At 35.4% G+C, this 26,494-nt stretch overlaps 1 protein-coding gene across 2 annotated transcripts in view; it reads left to right on the top strand.

The window, feature by feature from the left end:
- API5 (apoptosis inhibitor 5) overlaps positions 1-25,758 on the top strand; it is a 37,139-nt gene extending 11,381 nt beyond the window's left edge. Inside the window, exons 2-14 of one of the 2 annotated variants that reach the window (XM_004264021.3) lie at positions 2,876-3,037; positions 4,132-4,225; positions 4,722-4,787; positions 5,300-5,451; positions 6,683-6,889; positions 7,847-7,951; positions 9,069-9,158; positions 13,607-13,788; positions 15,072-15,165; positions 15,993-16,049; positions 18,393-18,469; positions 18,993-19,129; positions 23,608-25,758. In XM_004264021.3, the coding sequence (XP_004264069.1) occupies positions 2,876-3,037; positions 4,132-4,225; positions 4,722-4,787; positions 5,300-5,451; positions 6,683-6,889; positions 7,847-7,951; positions 9,069-9,158; positions 13,607-13,788; positions 15,072-15,165; positions 15,993-16,049; positions 18,393-18,469; positions 18,993-19,129; positions 23,608-23,690 (1,506 nt within the window). In that variant the 3' untranslated portion in view covers positions 23,691-25,758. The remainder of the gene's footprint in view (positions 1-2,875; positions 3,038-4,131; positions 4,226-4,721; positions 4,788-5,299; positions 5,452-6,682; positions 6,890-7,846; positions 7,952-9,068; positions 9,159-13,606; positions 13,789-15,071; positions 15,166-15,992; positions 16,050-18,392; positions 18,470-18,992; positions 19,130-23,607) is intronic. The other variant, XM_012537310.3, reaches the window with a different exon arrangement.
- Positions 25,759-26,494: the final 736 nt, after the last annotated feature.

The following is a 26,494-nucleotide window of genomic DNA, read 5'->3' as shown; positions in this document are numbered from 1 at the left end:
TATTATGGTTACATTCCTACTTGTTACTAAATCACTATGATCACTGCAAATATCACTTATATCTTGTTTCCTACTTTGAAAAGCAGAAGTAGTAATTACTTTAAGGAGATTTCTGTTAAAAAGTCCTGTCCCTGTACTACAGTTAAAGGACATAATTCAAAAAGCTGGCAAGGAAGAATATAATTTTATTTTGCATTTCATAAAGGATAATTAGTTGAAGTCTATTGTAATGTCTGTGAAATTATTTGATAGAACTGATGCCTATTAATGATAAAAACTTTGATTTCTATTATGACTATGTTAAAATGTCTTAACTTTCCACAGGTCTTGCTGTTTAATATACTACATTTCAATTTATATGCCTGTGTGGAGACTGTATTTAGGACTCAAATTTTGCCTTTGACAATCCTCCATCTGGCAAGCTTTTCTTTCTCTCCTCCTTTGTTAATTAAGATCTCAGGACACTAATTTGAAAGATTCCAATTAAAGAAGCTTGGTATTAGGCACAGATCTTGACTTAAAAGGCTATCAGAACCACGTTCAGGTCCTGGATCTGCTACTTAACTAACTATATGTGGTTCTGGACAAATTATTTCACTTCTCTAAGACTTGGTTTTCTCATCTGAAAAACAAGCATAGTAACACCTAATTCAGGATTATTGTGAGGCACGTACAGAAGGCATTCCACAGTTCCATGTAGGCTTTCAGTAAGTGTTACTAATAATCCCTTTTTATTCTATTCCACATTTTTTTCCCTTGGTAGGGGGATGGTTGTTTTAAGCAGGGATCCTTCATTTAATTTTAGACAGTGAATTTTAGACAATTCAAAGGGGTTTATAAGTAAAGTCTGAAGTTTTGAGTTACAGAAAATTGGATTGTGATACTCTGCAAAAACTAAGGATGTCAGACTGCTCAATACTTCAGTTTTATGAAGTCTGCTAGAAGCTATGAAGCAAGCCACAGGAGTGTACATTGGTAGAGAAGTCAGCCATGATTTTTTTGAACCTTTGCACTAAAAAGTGTATAATACACTTTTTAAAATATAAACTTATTTATTTTGGGCTGCGTTGTGTCTTCATTGCTGCGTGTGGGCTTTCTCTAGTTGCGGCAGATGGGGGCTACTCTTCGTTGTGGTGCGTGGGCTTCTCATTGCCGTGGCTTCTCTTGTTGCAGAGCATGGGCTCTACGCGCACGGGCTTCAGTAGTTGTGGCTTGTGGGCTCAGTAGTTGTGCCTTGTGGGCTCTAGAGCGCAGACTAAGTAGTTGTGGCGCACAGGCTTAGTTGCTCCGAGGCATGTGGGATCTTCCCGGCCCAGGGCTTGAACCCATGTCCCCTGCATTGGCAGGTGGATTCTTAACCAATGCGCCACCAGGGAAGCCCAAAAGTGTATAATACACTTTTGAAGTAGTAACTCCTGAAGACTGATTTTGTGTCTGCATTTCATAAGGAAGCTAACCTTATTCACAGAAATTTCTGTTATTTAGGGGGTGGTATTAATGTTTAAGATAGTAGAAGGAGTTGTCATTAATCGGTTTGATGGAATTTGTTTATTAGAAATAATTTTTAGAATTTGTTTTTTTAGATAGGTTGGCAATATATGAACTTTTAAAGTAATCTAGTAATTATGCAGATTATATTAAAATGTGTACCTTTAGAAGATCTAATTGTGATCATAGCCTTTTGATACATGGAGCACTTTATTTCTGATTATTTTTTTAAAATAATGTCCTTGGGACTTCCCTGGTGGTCCAGTGGTCAAGGCTTTGAGCTTCCACTGCAGGGGGCACGGGTTCGATCCCTGGTTGGGGAACTAAGATCTTGCATGCCGTGTAGGGTGGCCAAAAATAATGATAATAATGTCCTTAATTGAGATCCCACTGAACCTAAATAACTTTTCATCATGCAATATATTTTTTCACTTAACACAGTATATTGTCCATGAGAAGAATTATCACAAAACTAAATTTGTGGTAATTCTCTAATCCATTTTCTGTTCTTTAGTTTTCCGCTCTTGATGGCATAAAGCAAGCTCACTTATCTAAAGCATTTAGAGAATTTCTTTATACAGAGTAAATACGTATTTGGTATTTGTATTATGTTTAAGGTTTTCCAGGAATTAAAAGTATTGTGTAGCTGTGATATTTATTACTTTGTTTGCCAGCTTGATCCATTTAATAAAAGGACTGGTTTGGAGGCAAGTGTGTAGGGGGGATTGGGAACTTGTTGATTCTTCACATTATGAGTATCTGAGGGACAGCACTTCTGAAATTTTTTTTAAAGGAAACAAATGAGCTTTGAATGTATTATTTTAATGAAAAGTTAAATATGTGATATTAGCATCTATCTTCATCGAAATTGGTTGGCCATATAGAATGAATTACTGTTTTTATATCCTAAAATGTGAGGCAAAATAAAGCTTCCTAACCTTCCTCGTATTGCTTAATTTCAAGAGTGTATTCTCTCTACCTTCTGCAAGGTGGTAATTGGAAACAGATAAATATATTTAAGTAAATGTAACACAATTCTTTGAGAATTCTATTATATTCATTACAAATTTTTAAAGCATAATACAATCACAAGGCTAGGGTCAGTAATCAATAGAATAAAGAAGTGTTGGTACATAACAAACTTACTTGCTTTTTCCACTTAATATTAGAGTCATTCTTCTCCTTTCCCAACTCACAAATAATAACATGGGGGACAGGGAGCAGATAGTAGGAAGGTAGCTGTCAAATTTAAGCAGTAAAACTCCAAAAATAAGCCCATTTCTTAGCCTATGTAAAATTTAACTAATTTAAAGGAGACTCAAAGAAGTTTGTTTAGCTTCCCATCCTTCAAAATTGTGTTTCTTTTCTACTTCATTCTTTCTTTCAGCATAAAGATGCTTATCAAGTGATACTGGATGGTGTCAAAGGTGGTACCAAGGAAAAAAGATTAGCAGCTCAGTTTATTCCAAAATTCTTTAAGCATTTTCCAGAATTGGCTGATTCTGCTATCAATGCACAGTTAGACCTCTGTGAGGATGAAGACGTATCAGTAAGTTTACGTTTGACACTTTTCAACAAGTTTTCAGACGTTGCTTTTGCCATTTTCAGATATTTTCTGCGTGTACCTAATATAACCGAAGTACCAATCATATCAGTGAACAATAAAATACTGCAGTGTGGCCTGGTGTGACAACATACCAAGGCTTAAACCTACATGTAAGAAAGTATATTAGTTCTTTCAACTGTGAAAAATCTGTAGAATCACATAATACTTTGTTTTGCTTATTTGTTATCCACTGTTGAAAATGGTTGTGGCTCACATCTTTTCCTAAGATTATTACGCATTGTGCATATGAAATCAGACTAGTGTTAGTCTGTAGTCAATTTATGCTTGCTTGGATATTTAAAATAATAATAGTATTGCAGCATAAAATATAGTTTTAACACCCCTAAATATTTTGCATAGCAGAAAAATAATTTACCTGTGAAAAAATTGTATGTGATTACTAGACTAAAAAGAAATAGTTTTTGCTTGGAACAGAGTTAACCATTAGCATTTCTGGCTGCTGATACAGGTTCCTAAGAATTTTCAACTATTAGCCCCTGGCTTTTCAAATGAAATCATTGAATCATGATTTCATGCATAATTTGTTAGATTTAACTCCCTTGCACTTTTATGTTAAACTAGATAAGCCACGATCGCATATTTGGAATGAAGTTCACAGAATGTATTCACAAATGTATTAAGTATTAAGTAGTACTGAAAGTTCTAAAGTAAATAGTTATTAGATATGACATTGACACTGTAGCCATTCTTGAGGGATACAGTATTACGTACCCACAGGTAGTAAAAACCCAACAGTTGTGTATAATCAGCATATAAACTGTTGTTTATCATCTCAAATCTGCCTACTCCAGATAATTGTATTTAATGTCCCTTTCCACCACATTTTGTTTTAGTATTCTGTGAAGCTTTGAATATTAAATTGGAGTAAATTATTTCTAAAACTGCTAAAAATCTCATATTTTTGCGACTCATATGCCCCTATATGGTTTGTCTGTGGTTTTTGTTTTCTTTAAAGGTTGAGGTTGTTTTTATTTATGATAGTATTTGGTTAATTTTTTGTTTGAAATTATGTTCAGATTCGACGGCAAGCAATTAAAGAGCTGCCTCAATTTGCCACTGGAGAAAATCTTCCCCGAGTGGCAGATATATTAACCCAACTTTTGCAGACAGGTAAGGAATTTTATTAATACTCTTTTATCTAAATATAAATTCTCTCTGAAATAATGACTCTGTTTTTCTTAGCTTTTTTTTTTTTTTCTGAAGGTGCTACCTCTGATAGAAATTTAAATTCTCTTTTTTATTCAGTAGTTTGAAGCTTACAGACTTGTGATTATCTAATTTCTGGTTTTGTTTTGAATTCTGTTTATAAAGGTATAATGACTGGATTCTTTGGGGAATTTTTATTCACCACCATCCCCCCCCGCCCCCTAATTTCGTGTAGTTTCTCAATTGTACCATCTTAACATAAGAACTTTACAGGTACACTAGATCAGGTTCTCTACCCTTACAAGAAAGATGTATTTTCTTGGTACTTGAGAGAAATGCTTAGTTATATGTCTCCTCTCAATGTAATCTGTGAGAAACTATGTTGAGTCTTAAGTTTGAAAATGAAGCAGATGATATTTTTCATTTATTTCATACATTGTACCACTCTTTTTCTATCCAGATGACTCTGCAGAATTTAACTTAGTGAACAATGCCCTATTAAGTATATTTAAGATGGATGCAAAAGGTAAGGCCACTTTTTGTTCTGAATTGTGTTTGATGTCCTAAAAAATTGGGGAGTTTGGTAGTACTCATTAAGGATAAAGTCTGGGATTCACCCAGACGTCTGTTTCATAAAAATTCTAAGTAGTCTCCAAAAAAAGCTTAGCTCAAGATGTTTGTGACTCGAAAAACCAGCAGAAATAATTGCAAAAACAGATCAAACTTTTCCCTTAGAAGTCTGTTGGAAAAACTCCCTTTGCCACTTTAAAGAAATTCTTCCAAAATACCTGAGTTTATTTATTATTAATAGTGATAGAAAAGGAAAGTCATGCTCAAGCTGATTCTGAATCCGTGAACAAAGCATATGGTCACTCTTATGGTTGGGGCTTTAGAAATTTCAGACAGTTTAACCAGTATCAGTGATATTCAGGAAGTTTATTAATTCACTTGAAAAGAAATACTGTAATTCAAATTAACTTGAAAAATTTCATTCCTATATAGAATTGACTTGCTACATGCAACTGTTTTGTTCTGCAGGGACTTTAGGTGGCTTGTTCAGCCAAATTCTTCAAGGAGAGGACATTGTTAGAGAAAGAGCAATTAAATTCCTTTCTACAAAACTTAAGACTTTACCGGATGAAGTCTTAACAAAGGAAGTAGAGGAACTTATACTAACTGAATCCAAGAAGGTAAGCTTCGGTTATCTTTTAGTGAACTTCTCTAATGCACAAGAACATATTTGAAATTAGCCGTATTCATCAGTGCTGTATGTAGCTTGTGTATAAGGTGATATATCCCATAAGAACCACCGTAGAACTTCAAGATTTTCTTATGTTGTGCTTTGCACTTTGGTCACTTGTAGTGATGAATCAATGTGTTAATTTAAAGGGTTTGATCACATTTAAATCCTTTGTGGTGTTATCCTTAAAATTTATGCATTCATCAGGAAGGAATCATTTCCTTCAGGAATTTTTACCTAATTCCCGCCCTTCCTCCCTGATTTTAGGATATTCTCCCATAGTATTCTGGATCATTTCAGAATGAAACTGAAGTCACCTTGAAATGACCTGTTGTTTCATCCTATCCCATGACCCTATAAGCTCTAGAGACCATGCTTATTTGTGCTCCCAGCGCTGGCATAGTTACAGTTGCTAAGATTTGAAAGGTGCGTCACAATTAACTTTTCATTCATACAGTGCCAACGTTTGGGAATAATTTATTTTTATGTGTTGAGGAAAATTCAAAATTTTCTCTAATAGCACCACTCACTTGCTTATTGATAAGATTTCTTTAGTGAGAGAGAAAGGAGCAGCATATTTCACCTATGTCCCAGCTAGTTATCTGGTGGGATACGTCATGATTGCTTGCTCCTTTGGTCAGTGAACAGAAAGGCTTAGACCTACTGATATGGAGCGCTTAAAATTTGCATGGTCTCCTGTTTTGTATACAATTACCATATTAATGTGAATGAGGCTGCTTTTAAATATAGGGAACTGAGTCTGATTTAACAGTTTATTGCCACATTTTCTCCATCTTTTTTTGGCTATCACCCCCTGAAGAGCCTTTTTAGATATTTTTTCCCTTAGCCACTATCCCATGAAACTTTAATACCACAGATATACTGTATATCTGTTTATGTACTGTATGTATATCTGTGCTTTATATGTAAAAGAAGAGTAAAATTTTCCAAGAACCAAATTTTGTTCCATTGGAAACAGTGTAGCGCACCATTGAAAATGCGTGGCTTATTCTGAAGCTAACTTGACTGAAGCTTGAAGTTGTCCTCTCTTCAGTATTTCAGGAACATTAGCAGCAAACTGACTTTGCAAAACAAATATGCTGTGCTGTTTCAGTATTGATGTTTCTTTCCCATTCAAATGATAAAGATACTAATAACTGTTCTGAATCGTCTCTTTCCAGGTCCTAGAAGACGTGACTGGTGAGGAATTTGTCCTGTTTATGAAGATACTATCTGGGTTAAAAAGCTTACAGACAGTGAGTGGAAGGCAACAACTGGTAGAGTTGGTGGCTGAACAGGCTGATCTGGAACAAACCTTCAACCCCTCGGATCCTGACTGTGTGGACAGGCTTTTACAGTGCACTCGGCAGGCGGTACCCCTCTTCTCTGTGAGCTCTTTGTTTTATATACCTGGTATTTTGATTACTCTATTAGCTTAAAATTCTATAGATACACACTTGAGCATTCTTCTCAAACCTTTGTATAAAAGTATTAACCCAATGGAGCTATTATTTATTTTATGGAGGCCTAGGTGAAGAGCCCAAAGCAGCAAGAAATTTCTATATAGTCTTGCTTAGGGACTTTTTAAAAGTCTTGAGATTTTGCATCATACTTTATAGTTTCACTGAGTTTTTAAAACACTTAGTTTAGTAATTTAACTTTTTTTTTCCTTAAATTTTTTGGATTGTTGTTGTAGGTGTATTTGCTCTTTATCTCTGGCTTTGTGCTTCCTCTGGCCATGAATCTTCTGAGATGTGCCTAGCACAGTTTGAAAAACACAATTTAAAGGAGCTGTCCTGGTACTTCCCTGGTGGTACAGTCGTTAAGACTCAGCACTCCCAACGCAGGGGACCTGGGTTCGATCCCTGGTCAGGGAACTAGATCCCACGTGCATACCACAACCAAGGAGCCTGTGAGCTGCAACTAAGGAGCCTGTGAGCTGCAACTAAGGAGCCCGTCTGCCGCAACTAAGACCCGGCACAGCCAAATAGATAAATAAATGTTTTTTAAATAAATAAATAAAGGAGCTGTCCTTCTAAAGGGAGAATGTACAGTCTAAAATTCAGCACTAAAGTTTCCCCCGAAATTTGACCTGAGAATCAAATAAGAGTTGAAAGATGTATAAAAGTCCCAATGCTCCAGATTACTTTGCAACAAAGTATACATTGTCTATTGAGGTTACTCCTGGGGTGCTTTGGGGTATGCACTCTGTTGTATTTTAGCCACAGTACTTGGTGCTTTGGTACTGAGCATTTGTCTATTGACATTCTACTGTTTGGGAGAATATAATGTATGTATATCTATATATTTTTTTTGACAATTCAGTGTTCTTTGGATTTTTACAGAAAAATGTTCATTCCACAAGGTTTGTGACTTATTTCTGTGAGCAAGTTCTCCCTAACCTCAGTTCCTTGACGACCCCAGTGGAGGGTCTTGATATACAGTTGGAGGTAAGAGAAAATTTCTGCTTTTAGCACTGAAAAGTCATTCCCGTATTTCAACATAAATGTAAACCACTAACTTTGATCTGATTTCTAAGAGATTTAAGGCCTGGCGGTGGCTAGCTAGTAACCTCTCCCAGGATTAATTACATAGGAATGCTTTATGGATTCATTGAGAGTTTGCTACAGTAGGAAAGCACCACCTATAGTTTTCATTATAGTCTAAGTCTCTGCCTTTGTAGCCTTAATACTTTTAAATACGTTGTTCAATTATGACAGTTCCTATCTCTATGACTGATAGAGCCAGATTTAACTGATTAACACAAAACGTCCTTTATCCGTTCTCCAATAGAATTGACTACTCTCTATCCCCTTTATATCTCAACTGTGATGTACATATACATTTTTTTTGCAGCATATAAAATACTCACATTTTTCTCCCCAATTTAACCTTATTCCTCTCTGAATCCTCAGAATCTAATGTAGAATTCTGAAGAGCACCTAGTAATGATTATTGAATTGAAATATGGAAATGTATGTGCCATTTCCTTCATGGGTCTTTAGGATAGAGAAGAGTCTCACTGTGCACTTACACTGTGGTTTCCTTCACATGTCCTGGGTTTGGCTTATCAGACTGGAATTGAGTAAAGCAGAGATGAACCTAAAGAATAGTGGCAATTACTGATACTTTGAGTTAGTATCCAGAGACTAAGTTTGATAGCAAAGGAGGCCCATCCTAAATGTTAGTAAATAATTCTTTGCTGTTAAGAGTTCTTGCTCATTGTCTCTTTCTTATACATTGTTAACCTGTAGCAGAAAGTGTATATTCTTTTCCTTACCAATTCTCACAGATATATTGAGAGTCATGAGATCTGGGTTTTAGAGTCTGCCCTGCCACTCACATACGTTGTGACTTTGCCAAGTCACATAATCTCTCTGACCTTCAGTTTCCTCAACAGTAAAATAGGGCTGCATCTCTAAATTTTTTTTCCAGTTCAAATGTTATGATTCTGTAAAAGCCTAACTGAAAAATAAGCAGTATTAAATAGTTATGTAGAATAATTATTATTTTATAACCCTTGCTCATTCAAAAAGAATGCTAATAACAGTGAATTGTGTGTTTTAGGTATTGAAACTGTTGGCTGAAATGAGTTCATTTTGTGGTGACATGGAAAAGCTAGAAACAAATTTAAGGAAACTGTTTGATAAGTTATTGGTAAGAACTTTTTTCTTTCCTTATGGCATAGTCAGTATAGAGCCCCAAAGTCTAATAGTGTAGTATTAATTTCTAGATTATAGAGAACCAGATTTTGAAATGATTTAGATAATAATTGTAGTGTTGTTAGCTGCTCAGACAACACGTCTACTTTAAAAATAAAATCTGTTTTAATCTTACGCATTTCTTCTGTTGTTGATGCTTTAGACAAAATATAATACAGGATTTATATAGTAAGTCTTTCTGCTATTCCTTTATCAAAATATTTTAAATGTTTGCACCAGATCACCATCAAGGTTGCTGCTCAAGGCCAAATGGCTTTAGCAACCTGGAAATAAAGTCATTAATCATAATTGTGGAGAAAATAAGCCATCTTTTTTAGTTTTTAATTGGAGTATAATTGCTTTACAATGTTGTGTTCGTTTCCACTGTGCAATGAAGTGAATAAGCTATATGTATACATAAAACCCCTCACTCTTGGACCTTCCTGCCAATGCCCCCCATCCCACCTGTTTAAGTCATCACAGAGCACTGAGCTGAGCTCCCTGTGCTATACAGCAGGTTCCCACTAGCTATCTCTTTTACACATGGTAGTGTTATTTATGTCAAACCTAATCTCCCAATTCGTCCCACCCTTCCCTTAGCCACCATGTCCACATGTCCGTTCTCTACCTCTTCATCTCTATTCCTGCCCTACAAATAGGTTCATCTGTACCATTTTTCTGGATTCCACATATATGCGTTAGTATGTGATATTTGTTTTTCTCTTTCTGGCTAACTTCACTTTGTATGACAGACTCTATCTAGGTCCATCCACCTCAGTACAAGTAACTCAATTTCGTTTATTTTTATGGCTGAGTAATATTCCATTGTATATATGTGCTACACCTTTATCCATTCATCTGTTGATGGACACTTAGGTTGCTTCCATGTCCTGGCTGTTGTAAATAGTGCTGCAGTGAACATTGTGATACATGACTCTTTTTGAATTATGGTTTTCTCAGGGTATATGCCCAGTAGTGGGATTGCTGGGTCGTATGGTAGTTCTATTTTTAGTTTTTTAAGGAACCTCCATACTGTTCTCCATAGTGGCTGTATCAATTTACATTCCCACCAGCAGTGCAAGAGAGTTCCCTTTTCTCCACACCCTCTCCAGCATTTATTATTTGTAGATTTTTTTGATGATGGCCATTCTGACAGATGTGAGGTGATACCTCATTGTGGTTTTGATTTGCATTTCTCTAATGATTAGTGACGTTGAGCATTCTTTCATGTGTTTGTTGGCAATCTGTATGTCTTTGGAGAAATGTCTGTTTAGGTCTTCTGCCCATTTTTGGATGGGTTGTTTGTTTTTTTGATGTTGAGCTGCATGAGCTACTTGTATATTTTGGAGATTAATCCTTTGTCATTTGATTTGTTTGCAAATATTTTCTTCCATTCTGAGGGGTGTCTTTTCATCTTATGTTTTCCTTTGCTGTGCAAAAGCTTTTAAGTTTCATTAGGTCCCATTTGTTTATTTTCGTTTTTATTTCCGTTACTCTAGGAGGTGGGTCAAAAAGGATCTTGCTGTGATTTATGTCATAGACTGTTCTGCCTGTGTTTTCCTCTAAGTTTTATAGTATCTGGCCTTACATTTAGGTCTTTAATCCATTTTGAGTTTATTTTTGTGTATAGTATTAGGAAGTGTTCTGATTTCATTGTTTTACATGTAGCTGTCCAGTTTTCCCAGCACCACTTATTGAAGAGGCTGTCTTTTCTCTGTTGTATATTTTTGCCTCCTTTGTCAAAGATAAGGGGACCATATGTGTTTGGGTTTATCTCTGGGCTTTCTGTACTGTTCCGTTGATCTATATTTCTGTTTTTGTGCCAGTACCATACTGTCTTGATTACTGTCGCTTTGTAGTTTAGTCTGAAGTCAGGGAGCCTGATTCCTCCAGCTCCATTTTTCTTTCTCAAGATTGCTTTGGCTATTCAGTGTCTTTTGCATTTCCATACAAATTGTAAAGTTTTTTGTTCTAGTTCTGTGAACAATGCCATTGGTAGTTTGATAGGGATTGCATTGAACCTGTAGCTTGCTTTGGGTAGTAGAGTCATTTTCACAATGTTGATTCTTCCAATCCAAGAATATGGTATATCTCTCCATCTGTTTGTATCATCTTTGATTTCTTTCATCAGTGTCTTATAGTTTTCTGCATACAGGTCTTTTGTCTCCTTAGGTAGATTCATTCCTAGGTATTTTATTCTTTTTGTTGCAGTGGTAAATGGGAATGTTTCCTTAATTTCTTTTTCAGATTTTTTGTTTTTAGTGTTTGGAATGCAAGAGATTTCTGTGCATTAATTTTGTATTCTGCTACTTTATGAAATTCATTGATTAGATCTAATAGTTTTCTGGTAGCATCTTTAGGATTCTCTATGTACAGTATCATGTCATCTGCAGACAGTGAAAGTTTTACTTTTTCTTTTCTGATTTGGATCCCTTTTATTTCTTTTCCTTCTCTGATTGCCTTGGCTAAAACTTCCAAAACTGCCCCTATCTTTTATCTTTTTGATGATGGCCATGCTAACAGGTATGAGCCAATATCTCATTGTGGTTTTAATTTGCATTTCCCTAATGACTAGTGATGTTGAGCATCTTTTCATGTGCTTGTTGGCCTTTCGTATATCTCTTTGGAGAAATGTCTGTTAAAGTTCTTTTGTACATTTTTTGATTGGATTATTTGGTTTTTTGCTGTTGGGCTGTATGTGTATTTATATATTTTGGATATTAACCCTTTGTCAGATGCATAGTTTGCAAATATATTTTTCTGTTTCACAGGTTATCTTTTCACTTTGCTATATAGAAGCTTTTTAGTTTGATGTAGTCCCATTTGTTTTTTTTTATTTTGTGGCTTGTGATTTAGGTGTCATATCCAAAAAATCATTACCATGACCCACATCAAGGAGCTTTATTCCTATGTTTTCTTCTAGGAATTTCATGGTTTCAGGTCTTACACTTAAGTCTTTAATCCATTTCAAGTTAATTTTTGTGAGTGGTGTAAGATATGGGTCCAGTTTCATTCTTTTACATGTACATATCTAGTTTCCCAGCACCATCTACTGAAGAGACTGTCTTTTCTCCATTGAATATTCTTGGCTCCCTTGTCAAATATTAGTTGACCATCTATGCTTGGGTGTATTTCTGGGCTCTTGATTCTGTTCCATTGGTCTGTTTCTCTTTTTTTATGCCAGTACTATACTGTTTTGATGACTGTAACTTTATAGCCTAGCTTGAAATCAGAAAGTGTGATGCCTGTTGCTTTGTTCTTTCTCAGGATTTCTTTGGCTATTTGGGGTCTTTTCTGGTTCCATATAACTTTTAGGAGTATTTTTCCTAGGAGCATCAACTTTTTTTTTGTTTTAAGTATAGTTGATTTACAATGTTGTATTAGTTTCTGGTGTACAGCAGAGTGATCCAGTTATATATATTCTTTTTCATATTCTTTTCCATTATGGTTTATTATAAGATATTGAATATAGTTCCCTGTGCTATATGGTAGGATCTTGCTGTTTATCTTAATTTTATATATAGTAGTTTGTATCTGCTAATCCCAAACTCCTTTTTATCCCTCCCCCTCCTTTCCCCTTTGGTAACCATAAGTTTATTTTCTATGCCTGTGAGTCTGTTTCTGTTTTGTAACTAGTTCATTTGTATCATATTTTAGATTCCACATATAAGTGACATAAGATAATTTGTTTTTCTGTCTGACATACTTCATGTGGTATGATTATCTCTAGGTCCATCCATGTTGCTGCAAATGGCATTATTGCATCCCTTTTTATGGCTGAGTCGTATTCCATTGTGTTTGTGTGTATGTGTGTGTGTGTACATATATATATATACCACATCTTTGCCCATTCATCTGTTGATGGACATTAAGGTTGCTTCCATATCTTGGCTATTGTAAATAGTGCTGCTGTGAACATTGGGGTGCATGTATGTTTTTGAATTAGATTTTTCTCTGGATATATGCCCAGGAGTGGGATTGTTGGATCATATGGTAACTCTATTTTTAGTTTTTTAAGGAACCTCCATACTCTTTTAAGAACATCAGCTTTTGATGTCAAACCCAGGTTGAATCCTGTCTCTTCAGCTTATTAACTTTGGGAAACTTACCTAAGCTCTCAGAACTTCAGTTTGTTCATCTGCCTAGTACCTAATAAATATTAGTCACTTTCACTGTCATTAGTAGTGGTAGTAGTAGTAGCAGCTATACTATAGGTTAATATGGAATGTTGACAGGCTGGGTTATTGATCCAATATGTAAAAGGGATATCTTACTTAAATTTCTGATCTTGGCAGTTTTTAATGCTTCATGTCTTCAAAGCGTGCCTTATAATTACGTGAGTATATGCTTATAATTAGAGTGTCTAGAGCAGATTGCATACATCTCTCTATTTTCATCTCTTAGGAGTATATGCCTCTCCCTCCAGAAGAAGCGGAAAACGGGGAGAACGCTGGTAATGAAGAACCCAAGCTGCAGTTCAGTTATGTGGAATGTTTGTTGTATAGCTTTCACCAGTTGGGCCGAAAACTTCCAGATTTCTTAACAGCCAAGCTGAATGCAGAAAAGCTCAAAGATTTCAAAATAAGGTGATGTATGGTTGAAGTGGCCAGTCTTTGACAAAGGTGAAAGCTATCTTGAAGCTCCCTAGATTTTGTTTTCATTTTATAAGAGCTTTTTCCCCACCCTGCCTTACTGCAGTGCAAAAGAATGGAAGATCTACAAAACAGGAGTGTATATAAACATACAACTATTGTGGCATAGCAAATGCATGGGAGAAGATGACCTTTTTCAAAAATGGACTCTGGCTCTCCCTACTTGCTTCATGATCTTGGGCAGGTTCCCTAACCTCTCTAACACCCCAAATTGTCCTCAGCTGTTAAATTTATTGATAATAGTACCTGCCTTATAGAGTTGTGAGAATTAAATGAGACAATGGATGAAAAGCTTTAAGCACAATGCCTGGCACATAGTGGGTATTCAGTAAACTGTATCTGCTATTACTATCTTATAGTGTTATTAATATCTTACAGTGCAGCTGGAGGAGCAGCACTGGAGAAATCAATATAAGTCATTTTCCTGAAGATACTTTGTATTAAATCATTGCATGAACAAATTCACATCTTAAGTTTTGAGATGCTTGGCCACTGTATCATCTGTTATTGTCCTCTATGCTTTGGTAAGGCAGAGGTTTAATACTTGGTGAAACGTTTGACTAGAAGCAGGCATCTTAGGAAATTACTCTGAAAGTGAAAAAAACAGCGATGCCACGTTGTTAAGTAGAGTTCCTAGAAGTCGGCAGGATGGAGTTACGGTACCACCTTTCTTCACATATTAACTGGGAACAAATTTGAAAAAGAGATTACTCAACATCCTTCACAAAATCTGCAGTTTTGTTTTATTTTTAAACTGGACCCTTAGGTGCAAATGGGTCAAACACTGTCCCTCCTTAGCAGGTAAACATAGAGATTAAGTGACTTGTCTGTGTCACTTGACCTTCATTTGGCTAGTGGAAGAGAAGAACCCAGGCCACCTGATTCTAGTCCCTGGCTCCTGGTTGTTTCTAATTTAGACACATACCTTGCAGGTTAACATAACAAGCTTCCTTAGCACAGTGCCAGAAGTGTTTCCCTTGCCAGGTTGAGTGTGGATCTATTCCAATTTTTGACGAAGAAAAACTGCTTTTATTTTACTTATTTGTGTATCTCTTATGATCATACATTGATAATTAAAAGAAAGTTCCCCTCAAAATTTACTCTTTATTGGTAAAGGCCATTTAGCTATAGTATTCTTTGAATTTAAAAACACAGTTGAGGTATAAAAGCAAAGTTGAAGTGATGATTTCTTAATTAGCAAATACTTCTTCATTTAGGCTGCAGTACTTTGCACGGGGCCTGCAGGTGTATATCAGACAACTTCGCTTGGCTCTCCAGGGTAAAACAGGCGAGGCCTTAAAAACAGAAGAGGTAAGAATACTCAGTTACATCTTGTTGGGAAATTTTTATAATAGCCACCATTTATTACAAATTCAGACTGAATTCATATATTGAAATGTAACATTCGACTTTATTTGAAGGATGATACAACTCTAAGTTGAAGGTACAATGTTAGAAGACTACATATTTAGTTATATGCTAAGTTATATAGATAACTTTATCATTGTTGAAATGTCTTGAATGTTTCCAGTGTTTGTGAACAATGTTATCAAATGTTGATGCATACCAGTCTTTCACTAGGGTCTCATTAGCAGCATATTTTGTTTAAATATTTGATTAGCAATTGTGATATTTTTAATTTCACCTTTTTGAAGCCCAAATATTAGTTTACATTAGAAAAAAATATTAAACTGCCAATTCTATACCAAACTATATGTGTTTATGTTGGGATTTTTGGTTTTCTCTGATCTCATCTATTTTGATCAATCTTCATTTTGGTCCTAATGAAATATTTTAAGTTTTCATTGTGTCTTCCTGTAACATAAACTGATATTTTTTTAAAACAACTGCTATGTGCCCATGATCTGTCCCCTACTCGTTTTTCAAGTAAATTGTAGATATAACACTTCTAACCTGTCAAGGGAAGATAAAGATTATTTGCTTTCTTTGCCATCTCTACACTTGGTTTAGAGTCAAGAAATAGGATTGAGCATTATCAGTAAATATAAACCAAGGAATTCTCTAACTGTAGAAATGATTCTGAAAGAGAAGTGGAATTATTCAAGTTCTATACGGGAATGAAATATACATCATGAAAGTTATTGGCATTTTAATTTAATTTTGTTTTCCTTTTGCAGAACAAGATTAAAGTTGTTGCATTGAAAATAACAAATAATATCAATGTTTTAATCAAGGTAAGTCTTCCTTTCTTATCAAGTCATCCCAGCCAGCTAGAAAGTTAGTGCAAGAGGTTTTCCGTATGTCTTTATGTCTGCAATGGTACTGGTTAAGGAGAGATGCCATTACATTCCAGACGTTTGGCCTTTTAAAGCTTTATGCCTTTTATAACACCGAGTGATGTTTTTGTAGCTATTATAGAATAATACATTGTTTTATTTATTTAAAAGTTATTGCAGAAGATACTGCAAAGAAAGGGAGGCATGCAGAGTTTTTCTGACCCAGAGCATTGGAGCAGATACATTTAGACTCAGAAATTTCACTGACTTAAGTTCTTGTAGTCTTAATACTATCGGGTCCTTTTGAATGACCAATAATACCCTGCTTTGCTTACACGAAGAATGAACAGTCTTATGTGGCACATGAAATGTTGTCCTGTGGTCTTTTCTGTTAACTTGTCTATGTAATAAATTGAGAGTTTTCTATACTTACCATTAAGCCATAAATATCCTTCAGTTCTGTTTACCCTCCCCAAGTATCTGTTAGCCTAAACAAAAAACTAATGACCTGAGAGAACAAAAAAGGAATCACAACAAAGTAGCCATCATTTGATACTGTAAGTTAACAGTACTGTTATAAGTTGATAGTATTGTAGCCAGATGGGAGAAAGAAATATTTGTAACACTTATAGGACAAAGCTTAACAGCAACAAAATCAGGGCTAGTGATATGCCTTAAAACTAATCTGGTAAAAATCCCATGGAATACTTACTTTTTATCAGAAGAGAAAGGGAAGCTTTTGAGAGAAAACAGTGAGACATTGAGGGATGAGTATCATTGCCAACAGGAAAAGTGAAAAGGCATTAACAACAGAAGAGGTAAGAATACTGACTCACATCTCAAAGAAAATTTTTATCATAGCCACCATTTATTTCAAATCTTAAATATAAATAATTTCAAATGGTGGATTAATACATTAAAATGTGAGATTTGACTTTATTTGAACTGATGCTATAAGTCAAAGTTGAAGATATACTATGATGTTAAGAACATTTTAAACTTAGCAAATACTATGACCCAACACATGGAGATGAGACAGTTTCCTGTTCAGGAAACCATAGTGATTTAAAGATGACTGCAGTAGGAAGTTGCATGGGGAAGAATGATGAATAGGGTCAGCAACCAATGTGTAGGGTACCTGACCAAAAAATTCTGAAATATTTTTTTAATATGACATAATTCTTTGTTTTAGGGAAATCACAAGAAAAACTGGTGTGCTTTGGTCCATCCATGGCATCTGCTTGCCATCTTTAGTTCCTACCTAACCAGACGCATCTAATTCCAAAATTTACCTTCACTTCTATTTCAGTGAATCCACAAACTATACTCCAGTTTCCCATTGTCACCTGAGATTTAACATGTTTAAAATTGAAGACTTCCCCCTTCTTCTTCCTGTTGACACTTTCTTAATAAATAACATTATTATATGCTAAATCACTCCAGCTAGAAACCTCAAGCATTTTTGTTTCAAAGGACTTTATATTGGCTAATTCCCTGCATTTATCTGGTACCCTGGACTTAAGTTTTATATAGTAGGAGGTGATTTTTATTCACATATTCATTTTAACTGTGAAAGAAACTTAGTTTACTTTTATCAGATTTTGCCTGTATATAAAAATTAGAGTAAAACTGGTAAGAAATGTTAGGTAAAATACCAAGAATAAATATATTTAGAAATTCATTCATAGTTTTGAGGGTATTATGAGGTTAGATTATTTCAGTTCTAGATTATGTTAACATTTAAATTCAGCAAATATTTGCATTACTTTATATTAATAATTTAGTACTTAAATCTTGTGGGTTTTTTCCTTATTGGTAATATATAGATATTTGAGGGGAAGAAAAACATGATTAGCCAGACCTTTAGTTTTGTTCTAGTTTTGAACCACTTAAAAACCTGCAAAAGCAAATGCAGAGTGCACCATTGTATCTTCCTTAAAGCACGTCAGTGACTGCTCCTGTGCAAAAGAAACTACTTGTGGATTTGATTAAAGTTGATAAATATTGATATTTTTGTCCTATAACTTGAAATGACATTTGAAAAAAGTTAGCTGCAGTTTCTTAAGTGATGTGTGCAAAATAACATTGAAGTAGTAGATGTAATTTGTAAACAAAATTGTCCTTGTTTACTTTTCTCTTGCAGTTTATTTTTTAGGTTATTATTTTAGTCATCAGCACAAAAGCAAGAAGGATAAATTAGTTTCCCGTCCTAAAATTAAAATGTGTCTCCCTGTTTCCTACCCTTACCACCACTCCCCGCACCACCAAACACATTAGAAATCTCTAATTTTTTCTCTTCAGGATCTCTTCCACATTCCTCCTTCTTATAAGAGCACAGTAACATTATCCTGGAAACCTGTACAGAAGGTTGAAATTGGGTAAGAAACATATTTAAAGGGATTAAAGTGTTCTAATATTTGATTTACAAATACGAAAAAATCTGAATTCAGATTTTACATTTCCTGTACAAAATGGTACGTTATTAGTTAAACGATTCTTAATAAGATGTTAAACTATGATTATTAAAAGCATGCCTTAAAATATAAAATCTAATCTAGTATTTATAAAATAAACTGGTAGAATACAACTCTGGAATTTTCAAGCTTTTGTCCGTATTGCTGTAACTTAATAAGACTTTCCTGACAAGTTTTATAAAATGAGTCACTTGTGTATAATCTGTGAAGCTACATATTTCAGATTGTTGTAAAGCCTTGTAAATGCCCCTCTGACAATGTCTGCATAACTAAAGCACAGTTAATTTGATGACATCAGAATGTTATTTCCTTTTTTCTGATGTGACTGTCATCTTTTGGATGTCTTTTGTAACAGATATAATAAATATATTGATAGCCTCTGGTATAAAAGAATTTTTTTTAATTGCTGTTCTTCCTACCATTATAGGCAAAAGAGAGCCAATGAAGATACAACTTCAGGCTCACCACCCAAGAAATCTTCAGCAGGACCAAAAAGGGATGCCAGGCAGATTTATAATCCTCCTAGTGGGAAATATAGCAGCAATTTGGGCAACTTTAATTATGGTGAGCGTTTCCGTTTGGGTACAAGCAATATGAGAGATTAGGCAGAAATTGTGTTGTACTTGATTTTAATTACTAATTAAATAGACTATCATAGTTCTTTCAGGTGACTTTTCGAGTTAGTTTGGGGAACCTGAACTGTTGGGGAAACAACTTAACCCATTCCTTTCTGACTCACCCTTGTGGGCTCACTGAATTGAGCATGTAACACTGAGAACCTGAAAAATGTGCCTCTTGTATTCAGAGGAGCCAACAGAAAAAAAAAGGAAGGAAGATGGCATGAACCATCTATTCCTGGTTTTCCCTGTTTTAGCTTCAAGGCAAGACATTTTGTGCATTCTCCCTCAAGAATGTATATAGCTTCCATTCTTGGCAGATGTGGTATTAATGATCCTTCTTGGCCTTAGTCAGCCTACTGCTTGTCCTCCCATCTTCTGCACTACTTCAAAAGGAGAAGTTCTAGAAGGTAGAGTGAGATGTTAAAGCATCATCTAGCAAAGAAGATGTGTCCTGTTGCAGTCTCCCCCACTACCCAGAGTGCAGTCCTCCTTTCAACTTTAGACATTAGTGCAAGGAGAGCTTCCCACTAGTCCAGTCTCTCCCAGGACTGTTGAATCAGAAGTGAAGTTTGTCTCACTGGCTTATAAAGAAAAATGGACAAAAATTTCACTGACTCAGATTCTTAATCTTGCTTAAGAAGACCAAGTTTAATATTCAAAACCAAACATACTTGTGATTGGTTTTGGTTACCAAGCAGAATTGATTCTGCAGTAATTATTCCCAAAAAAGTACATTCTGAAGAATATGCTCTCTATAATTGTTTCCAGGGTGAGATGATTGTGACGTTAAGTAAATTCCTCCTACGATAGCTAAATTCCTCTAATATCTGAGCAAACAGATTATAGAAAGGCAATTTTAGATTGTGAAATGAACCCTTCTACTCCAGTCAGACTCTTTGAGGCAACTTTAGTGTAGAAAAGATCACTGAACTCTTTTACTTATATAATAATAAGTAAATGTGCATCTCTTAGCTTCTTTTCCTACCTGAAATAAAGGGATAACATAGAGCTTAAAAACTTCAAAAAATATTTGCAAAAGCATTTTTTAAATGGAAACGATGCTGTTACTTCATTGCACGAAATATTGTCCTCTGTCATTTGTATGATTTAATGTGGTGTTTATCAAAACCATTCTTAAAATCAACTATTCTCTCAGATACTATCTTCATTTGATATAGATGAAAGTAATCAAGAGGTATGGCAATACATAGAGAATTAAATTGTATTTATTTTCACTTAAGCAAGTCAGTTACTCTGAATTTCCGTAAGCATTTTGCCCTGTGAAATTCATTACCTGCCTGATAGGGAGAATCAGATGATGTGATGCATGTGGAAAAGAGATGTGGAAAATGCAAAGCCTTAGGTTGTATGTGATTTTTAAAAAATTATCAATGTGAAAAAAGCAGTTTTACTCAGGACAAATATCCAGGGAATTCCCTGGCAGTCCAGTGGTTAGGATTCCACACTTTCACTGCCGGGGGGTTCGATCCCTGGTCAGGGAACTAAGATCCCACAAGCTGCACAGTGCAGCCAAGAAAAAAAAAATCCAGGAGTCACAACCTGAGTTGTTCCATAGTCGTCAAAGTAACAGAATGGCAGAACAGACAAAACTGTTGTCTTTTGTGTCTGGTATTCTTGTACTTTAATATTCCTATAGGGGTGAACCTTGTAATTGGAGTGCTTGTCATAAATTGAATTACAAAGCAAACTAAACTCTGATTGTTCTTATTGGAAAGTAGGAACAAAATTTCTGCTAGTACTTTTATTTTGGGGAGTTGAATGTGTCAGATTGTAAGTATTCTCATAGTAACAATTCAGAGAGTTTCCCTGGATTTCTTTCACCCATTCGGTTGAAAACCATTCTTGGTACTATAGATGAGAATTGGTGGACCAATCTACCTCAAATTTTTTCTACCTTTTTTATGTCCTTTCCTTAGGGAACTGACAGTGGGTCAGGAAGAAGGAGAAACTGTTGGATTTTTTTTCCTGGGATGTCAGAGTTGTCTCAAAGTTGGAGGGAAAAAATGTTTTGTGTTCTTGAGTCTTTAATACATAGATTTTATTACCCACATTTGGCAAAAACATCATAATTCCACTTCTCTATATCAGCCAAGCTCAATTTTATTTTTCCAAGGAAGACTTGGTTGCATGGGGGGTTTTTTGTTTTGTTTTTGAAGAGTCATACACACTGAAGGGTTGGGAAATTTACTCCTTTTGTGTTATAGGGAACCAGGTAATACTAATATCGCTCTTATTACAGTGAACAAGTCTACTGCAAAGAAAATAGATTGTGCCAGTGTCATGGGCCTGAACTTGTTCACTACAGAGAAGGAGCCAGAATTTGTGATTGTTCTTTGAGTCCATGTAGGCATACTTAGACTTCTTTCCTTATCCAAGTTTATCACTTTACTAACCAATGTCTCTGTTATTTGCTTTATCAAATGGCATTTGTTCCCGTAACTTAGTTCAGCTTCCTGGTGCATTTTCAGTCAAATTATTTGCAAACATATACCCATGTTTAGTTTTCCTTCATGCGGAACAGAGTTCCCTGGTAACCCACAAGTACTAATTCTACGTTTTGTGACTTGTATCCTTCAACTTTTACCTTTTTAGAATATAAAAATAATTTTTAAAGTATAATTTTAACTGTAAGCAGTGTTAGTAAGCTTGAAACCATTGAAAAGATCATTAAAGTGCAGAATAGTCCCTCAGGATGAAGAAAAAAGAAAGTTTGGTGACTCCCTGTACTGTAGAAATGGCTGCCTCGGTTGCAGATCAGAAAGAAATAGCCAATATAGAAAAGATAATCACAGCAAATAATACCTTCATACTATGTTTTTAATATACTTATTAGATATACTGAACAATTGAGGGTAACTGAGTTCTTCATATTAAAATTGATTGAAAAACAATTGAAAGGGTAGATTTTAGTAGTCTGTTAGCTTATAGCTAATAATGATAGCTATGGGGGTGTTGATTTGTTAAGTGTGTCGATGTAAACTGAGAAATGAAGGTTATATAATGAGTATGATAGGGGGAAAATATGCAGACATCTGCATGGGTAAAGCCAAGTCTTAAACAGTCAAAAATGCAGGAGTTACAGCATCAAGAAGTTGCTGTATTAAGGTTGCTATGCTCCCAGAATGCACCACAGTCATTGCATCTATCACTGGGAGTATCTTACCCACAGACGACCTCTGATTTTCTGAACGTGTTGGCTCACGATGGTTTCGTTTAAACAGTTTGCATACCAATCAACTTAGAAAAATGTGTCATGACATGAGAGGTGACTTTGAATCAGATTCTGTTCTGTTACACAGGTAAATGTTGGCTAAGCTGGGGAAAGGTCTAGTTAGTTTTCTAACTCAAGAGTTTCTGGAGGGAAAAAAAAAAAAGAAGAAATCAAAACATCACCCAAATACAGTAACTATATTTCTAGCCATAATGGCAAAAAATGGATTGCAACACTGACTTGATAGGAATTTTTCAAGCCTCCAGTATTATGGATCAAAAATGGCAACACCAGATTCTTTTTATTGCTCCTAACAAGATTGCTGCAATGAGGAAGTTTGAAAAGTTCCAATGAGGAGATTCTATCTCCAGAATTAGAAGTTTGAGACTAACTTATACATGATGAAAAGTCCTGCCTTGCTGATAACTTCAATCAGTTTTCTTCACTGGAAAGACTCCTTTGAGGAATATTTCTCTGGAGCTGTAAAACAGACTGACCAATAAATCAAGGACTCAATCTACCATATGACACAAGTAACTTGATTTTTCAGCAAAAGATATCCTTAATTTACATCAGTAACCCAAACACTGTAATATATACATATCACCTTTTTGGCAGCACTCTGAGCAGCTCATACATAGCTGAAAAAGCAGTGAGGAAAGCCGTCGGAATTTGTATCAACATTATTTTGAAATATGGTGAGCAAAACAAATTGCCTGTTTGTTGCATTTGAAAGGTACATTTTTCATTCTAGCCTGATTTTTCAGAATTGATCATTGATAGTCTAAGATATTTTACATATATGGCACTAACTTTTGAAGGCCAGTGGCTTTAATTCCATATTAAGTATAGAAATTTTTCTAGTTTTGTTAATTATCTTTGGTAGTGATAGACCCCAAAATAAAGAACTAACAATGTAGTTATAACATTGTCACCTTGAAATATCTTTATTAATGGGATACATTTAATTGAGTACCTACTGTGAATGTAGGCACCTTGCGATATGTGCTTTGGCGTATATGATGCCCTGGTTTTATGTGAAGACTGAATTTGTAGATGGACTAGCAGAATACCGATGCTGTTTGTATAGAGCCTACTGCTGCATTCAGAGCTGCGAGCTACATTACTTCTGTGTGTGCTGTCCCGTGAAGTCCTGAACAAGACCTAAACCCTTGTTCGCTTTTTCGTAGAGCAGAGAGGAGCCTTCAGGGGAAGTAGAGGTGGCCGAGGTTGGGGAGCACGAGGAAATCGTAGTCGGGGAAGACTCTACTGAATGAGAAGTCACAGTCTTCAGCATTGTCTTGAGCTTAATATACTTAAATTCTACTACTCTACTCATTGGATTGCCGGGGATGTCCCTTTAAAAAGACTGCTGCCTTCAGCTAAAAACTTAATGTTCTTTATACCTTTGTATGTATGATCTACTTTTGTAATAGACCATGGTTGTGTCCAAGGTAAAACCACAGCGATATTTTTGGATGCTTTGTCTGCAATCTTGACTTGTTTTTGCAATATCACCATGATTCAGACTTCATATTGTGAATCTTTTAAACATCTTGATAATTTGTTATTGAGAGCTATTCAAATCTAAAATGTAATAAAATTCAGTCTAGTTCTGATAACTGGTAAAGATCATCAGTTCTGAAAGGTTACTGACTTTCCTGTCCTCTCTGTCTTGCCCCCAGCCAACATATGGAGAAGAGTAATGGTCAGTCTTAACATTTTATTTTCATTGTTATTTAATAAAGCCGCTAGGCAATGGTGCAGCATTCCTGGCTTCTGTCAGTAAAGCAAAATACTTACCAGCTTTCTTAAAATGTAGAAATGACATTACATTTTTAGGAGGAAGTAAGTTGCTTTGCACTGCTTACTTAACTCTTCTCCATATGTTGTGATATAAATTTTTGAATATGGGATCTTACTATTTGCATAGAAATGTGTATGTATAATATACATACATACATGAGCATATATCTGTGTATGTGTGTGTGTGTGTATATATATATATATATATGCATGCTGCGAAACTTGACTACACAACATGAGTCATTTTTTAAAATTCCAGGAACGGGTAGTCTTTGACACGGTGATTATCCTTTTGAGGCTGAATCCATTATTAACTTGTTATCTAGGTTTTCCTTCCAGTAGTGAGGGCTTTTGAGTCAGTTGCACTTACATGATTATTGTTATTTAAAACTAAAAATAAACAAAGGCTGCATTTTCAAAGATAAATTTGGAGATCCCTGTTGGAGAAATACAGCCAGAATATTGAATCTGATGTACATATAGGTTTCTACAGGATGAGATAGAATAATTTAGAATTTGGGGATTTGATAACCAGGGCAGCCCAGAAAAAGTGACTTGGTAACATGGTGTACCAGTAAGTAAGGGATGCTCTCTCAGTTTGCTTTTGCCACTTTCAAGATTTTAACTTCTCAGGTTATTAATCAAAATTATTGTATAAGTTAGTCAATAGAGTCTTTAGGTTAAAACAACAGATGGGGGGTTTGTGGAGTGTTTAATGTCATGGGCATTTTTAGTAGCATAGGCCCTTTGCTCTGCATTTGAATGTTTCATATATTTTTGTTCCACAGTTAATCTTCCCTCCCCAAGTTTGCTATTCAAATCCAATGCCTGAGTGACATTTTCTAGTAGTTTGACCTTTTTTTTGAGGCATAGTTTGTGATTCCAATACAGGTGTCTTCATTACTGTTACCTCTATACTGGGGGTATAGGCAAAACCCCTTTGTTAGAATTACTGCACATGTATATGGGGAAAATATTTTTTTGAAGACTAGAATGATACGAGTGAGCAAAAGAAGTTGGTCAGCTTGACTATGGAGTGGTGGCAATAATCTCTAAACATTCCAAAAGACAGTGAGCTGAACCTAAGCTCCCTTGGAATCTGAGCAGACACAGGAACATGGAATTTCCATTTGAAAACTGTGACCAGGTAGCCTGGACCCCAACGGCAGATCAGCCAGTGGCCTAAAGCCATTTCAAGTATAGATGCTGTTTTGGGACAGTTATATAAATTTGAACATTAAGTGTAATTTTTCCTCTTTTTCTTTTTAATATTTGTAAACTCAAAGCTGAGCAGAAGTGACTTTACTTTCTAAAGTTTGATATTAAGTTGACTGTGTTCCTTCCTTTACCACCTCATTGTTCCCCTTCCCTTTCCTAAGGCAATAGTGCACAACTTAGGTTATTTCTGCTTCAAAACTTTGAACGAAAAACTTCATGCCACGAATTTTTTTTCTTTTGCAAGACACCTGTATATCCCCTTGTTCAAATGTAAATGTTCCCTTATGCTTTTGAAATAAATTTCCTTTTGTAATTTTGTTTTGTGTCTTGTGTTACGATTATAACTTCAGATTCCTGGATATTCATTAAACATTTATTCATTGCTTCTCATGTGCCAAACAGTGTGTTAGACCATGAAAATATAAAGATGGAAAAAATACTGCTCTGCTTTCAAGGGTTCAGTATTACAAGTTATCTTTCATTTTCAACCTTTTGGATTTATTTTTAGAAGCTAATACCCTTCTGAAAAAAGGATTTGGTTCTTTCTGTCAAAGCAAAACATCAGATACTTGCCAAATCATTATGAAATAATTTCTTCCCTCAAGTTATTATGTAAAGCAACTTCTTATTTTGACTCCCAGCCTTTATTTGTTTTCCTGAAGTAGCACCAAGGATGGATCAGAAAAAGTTACCTAAATTCTCTTGGTGATCACATCCAGTCCTATGTCTGTAATACCATCTACATGCTGAGGACTGCCAAATGTCTATGTCCATCCTTTCTTGCCTGGAGTTTCATAATAGCCTCCTGATTGATCTCCCAGCTATTACACTTGACTATAGCCTGTTCTAAACACAGCAGCAAAGAAACATACACTCTTCTACTTGAAGCTGTTCAATGACTCCTCGTTTTAGAATAAAAATCAAAAACACTGCCATGGCTTAAAAGTTTCTGACCTCAGCTGCTGCTCTGCCCCAGTCAGTCAGCTTCATGCAGCTAGGCAAAGACACACTCCTACCTTAGAATCTGCACTGGCTGTTCCTTCTAGCCACATA

Source organism: Orcinus orca, chromosome 8, assembly GCF_937001465.1.
Source record: "Orcinus orca chromosome 8, mOrcOrc1.1, whole genome shotgun sequence".
Lineage (NCBI taxonomy): Eukaryota > Metazoa > Chordata > Mammalia > Artiodactyla > Delphinidae > Orcinus > Orcinus orca.
The sequence above is the reverse complement of the archived record's forward strand: the minus strand, read 5'-3'. Positions and strand labels throughout refer to the sequence as shown.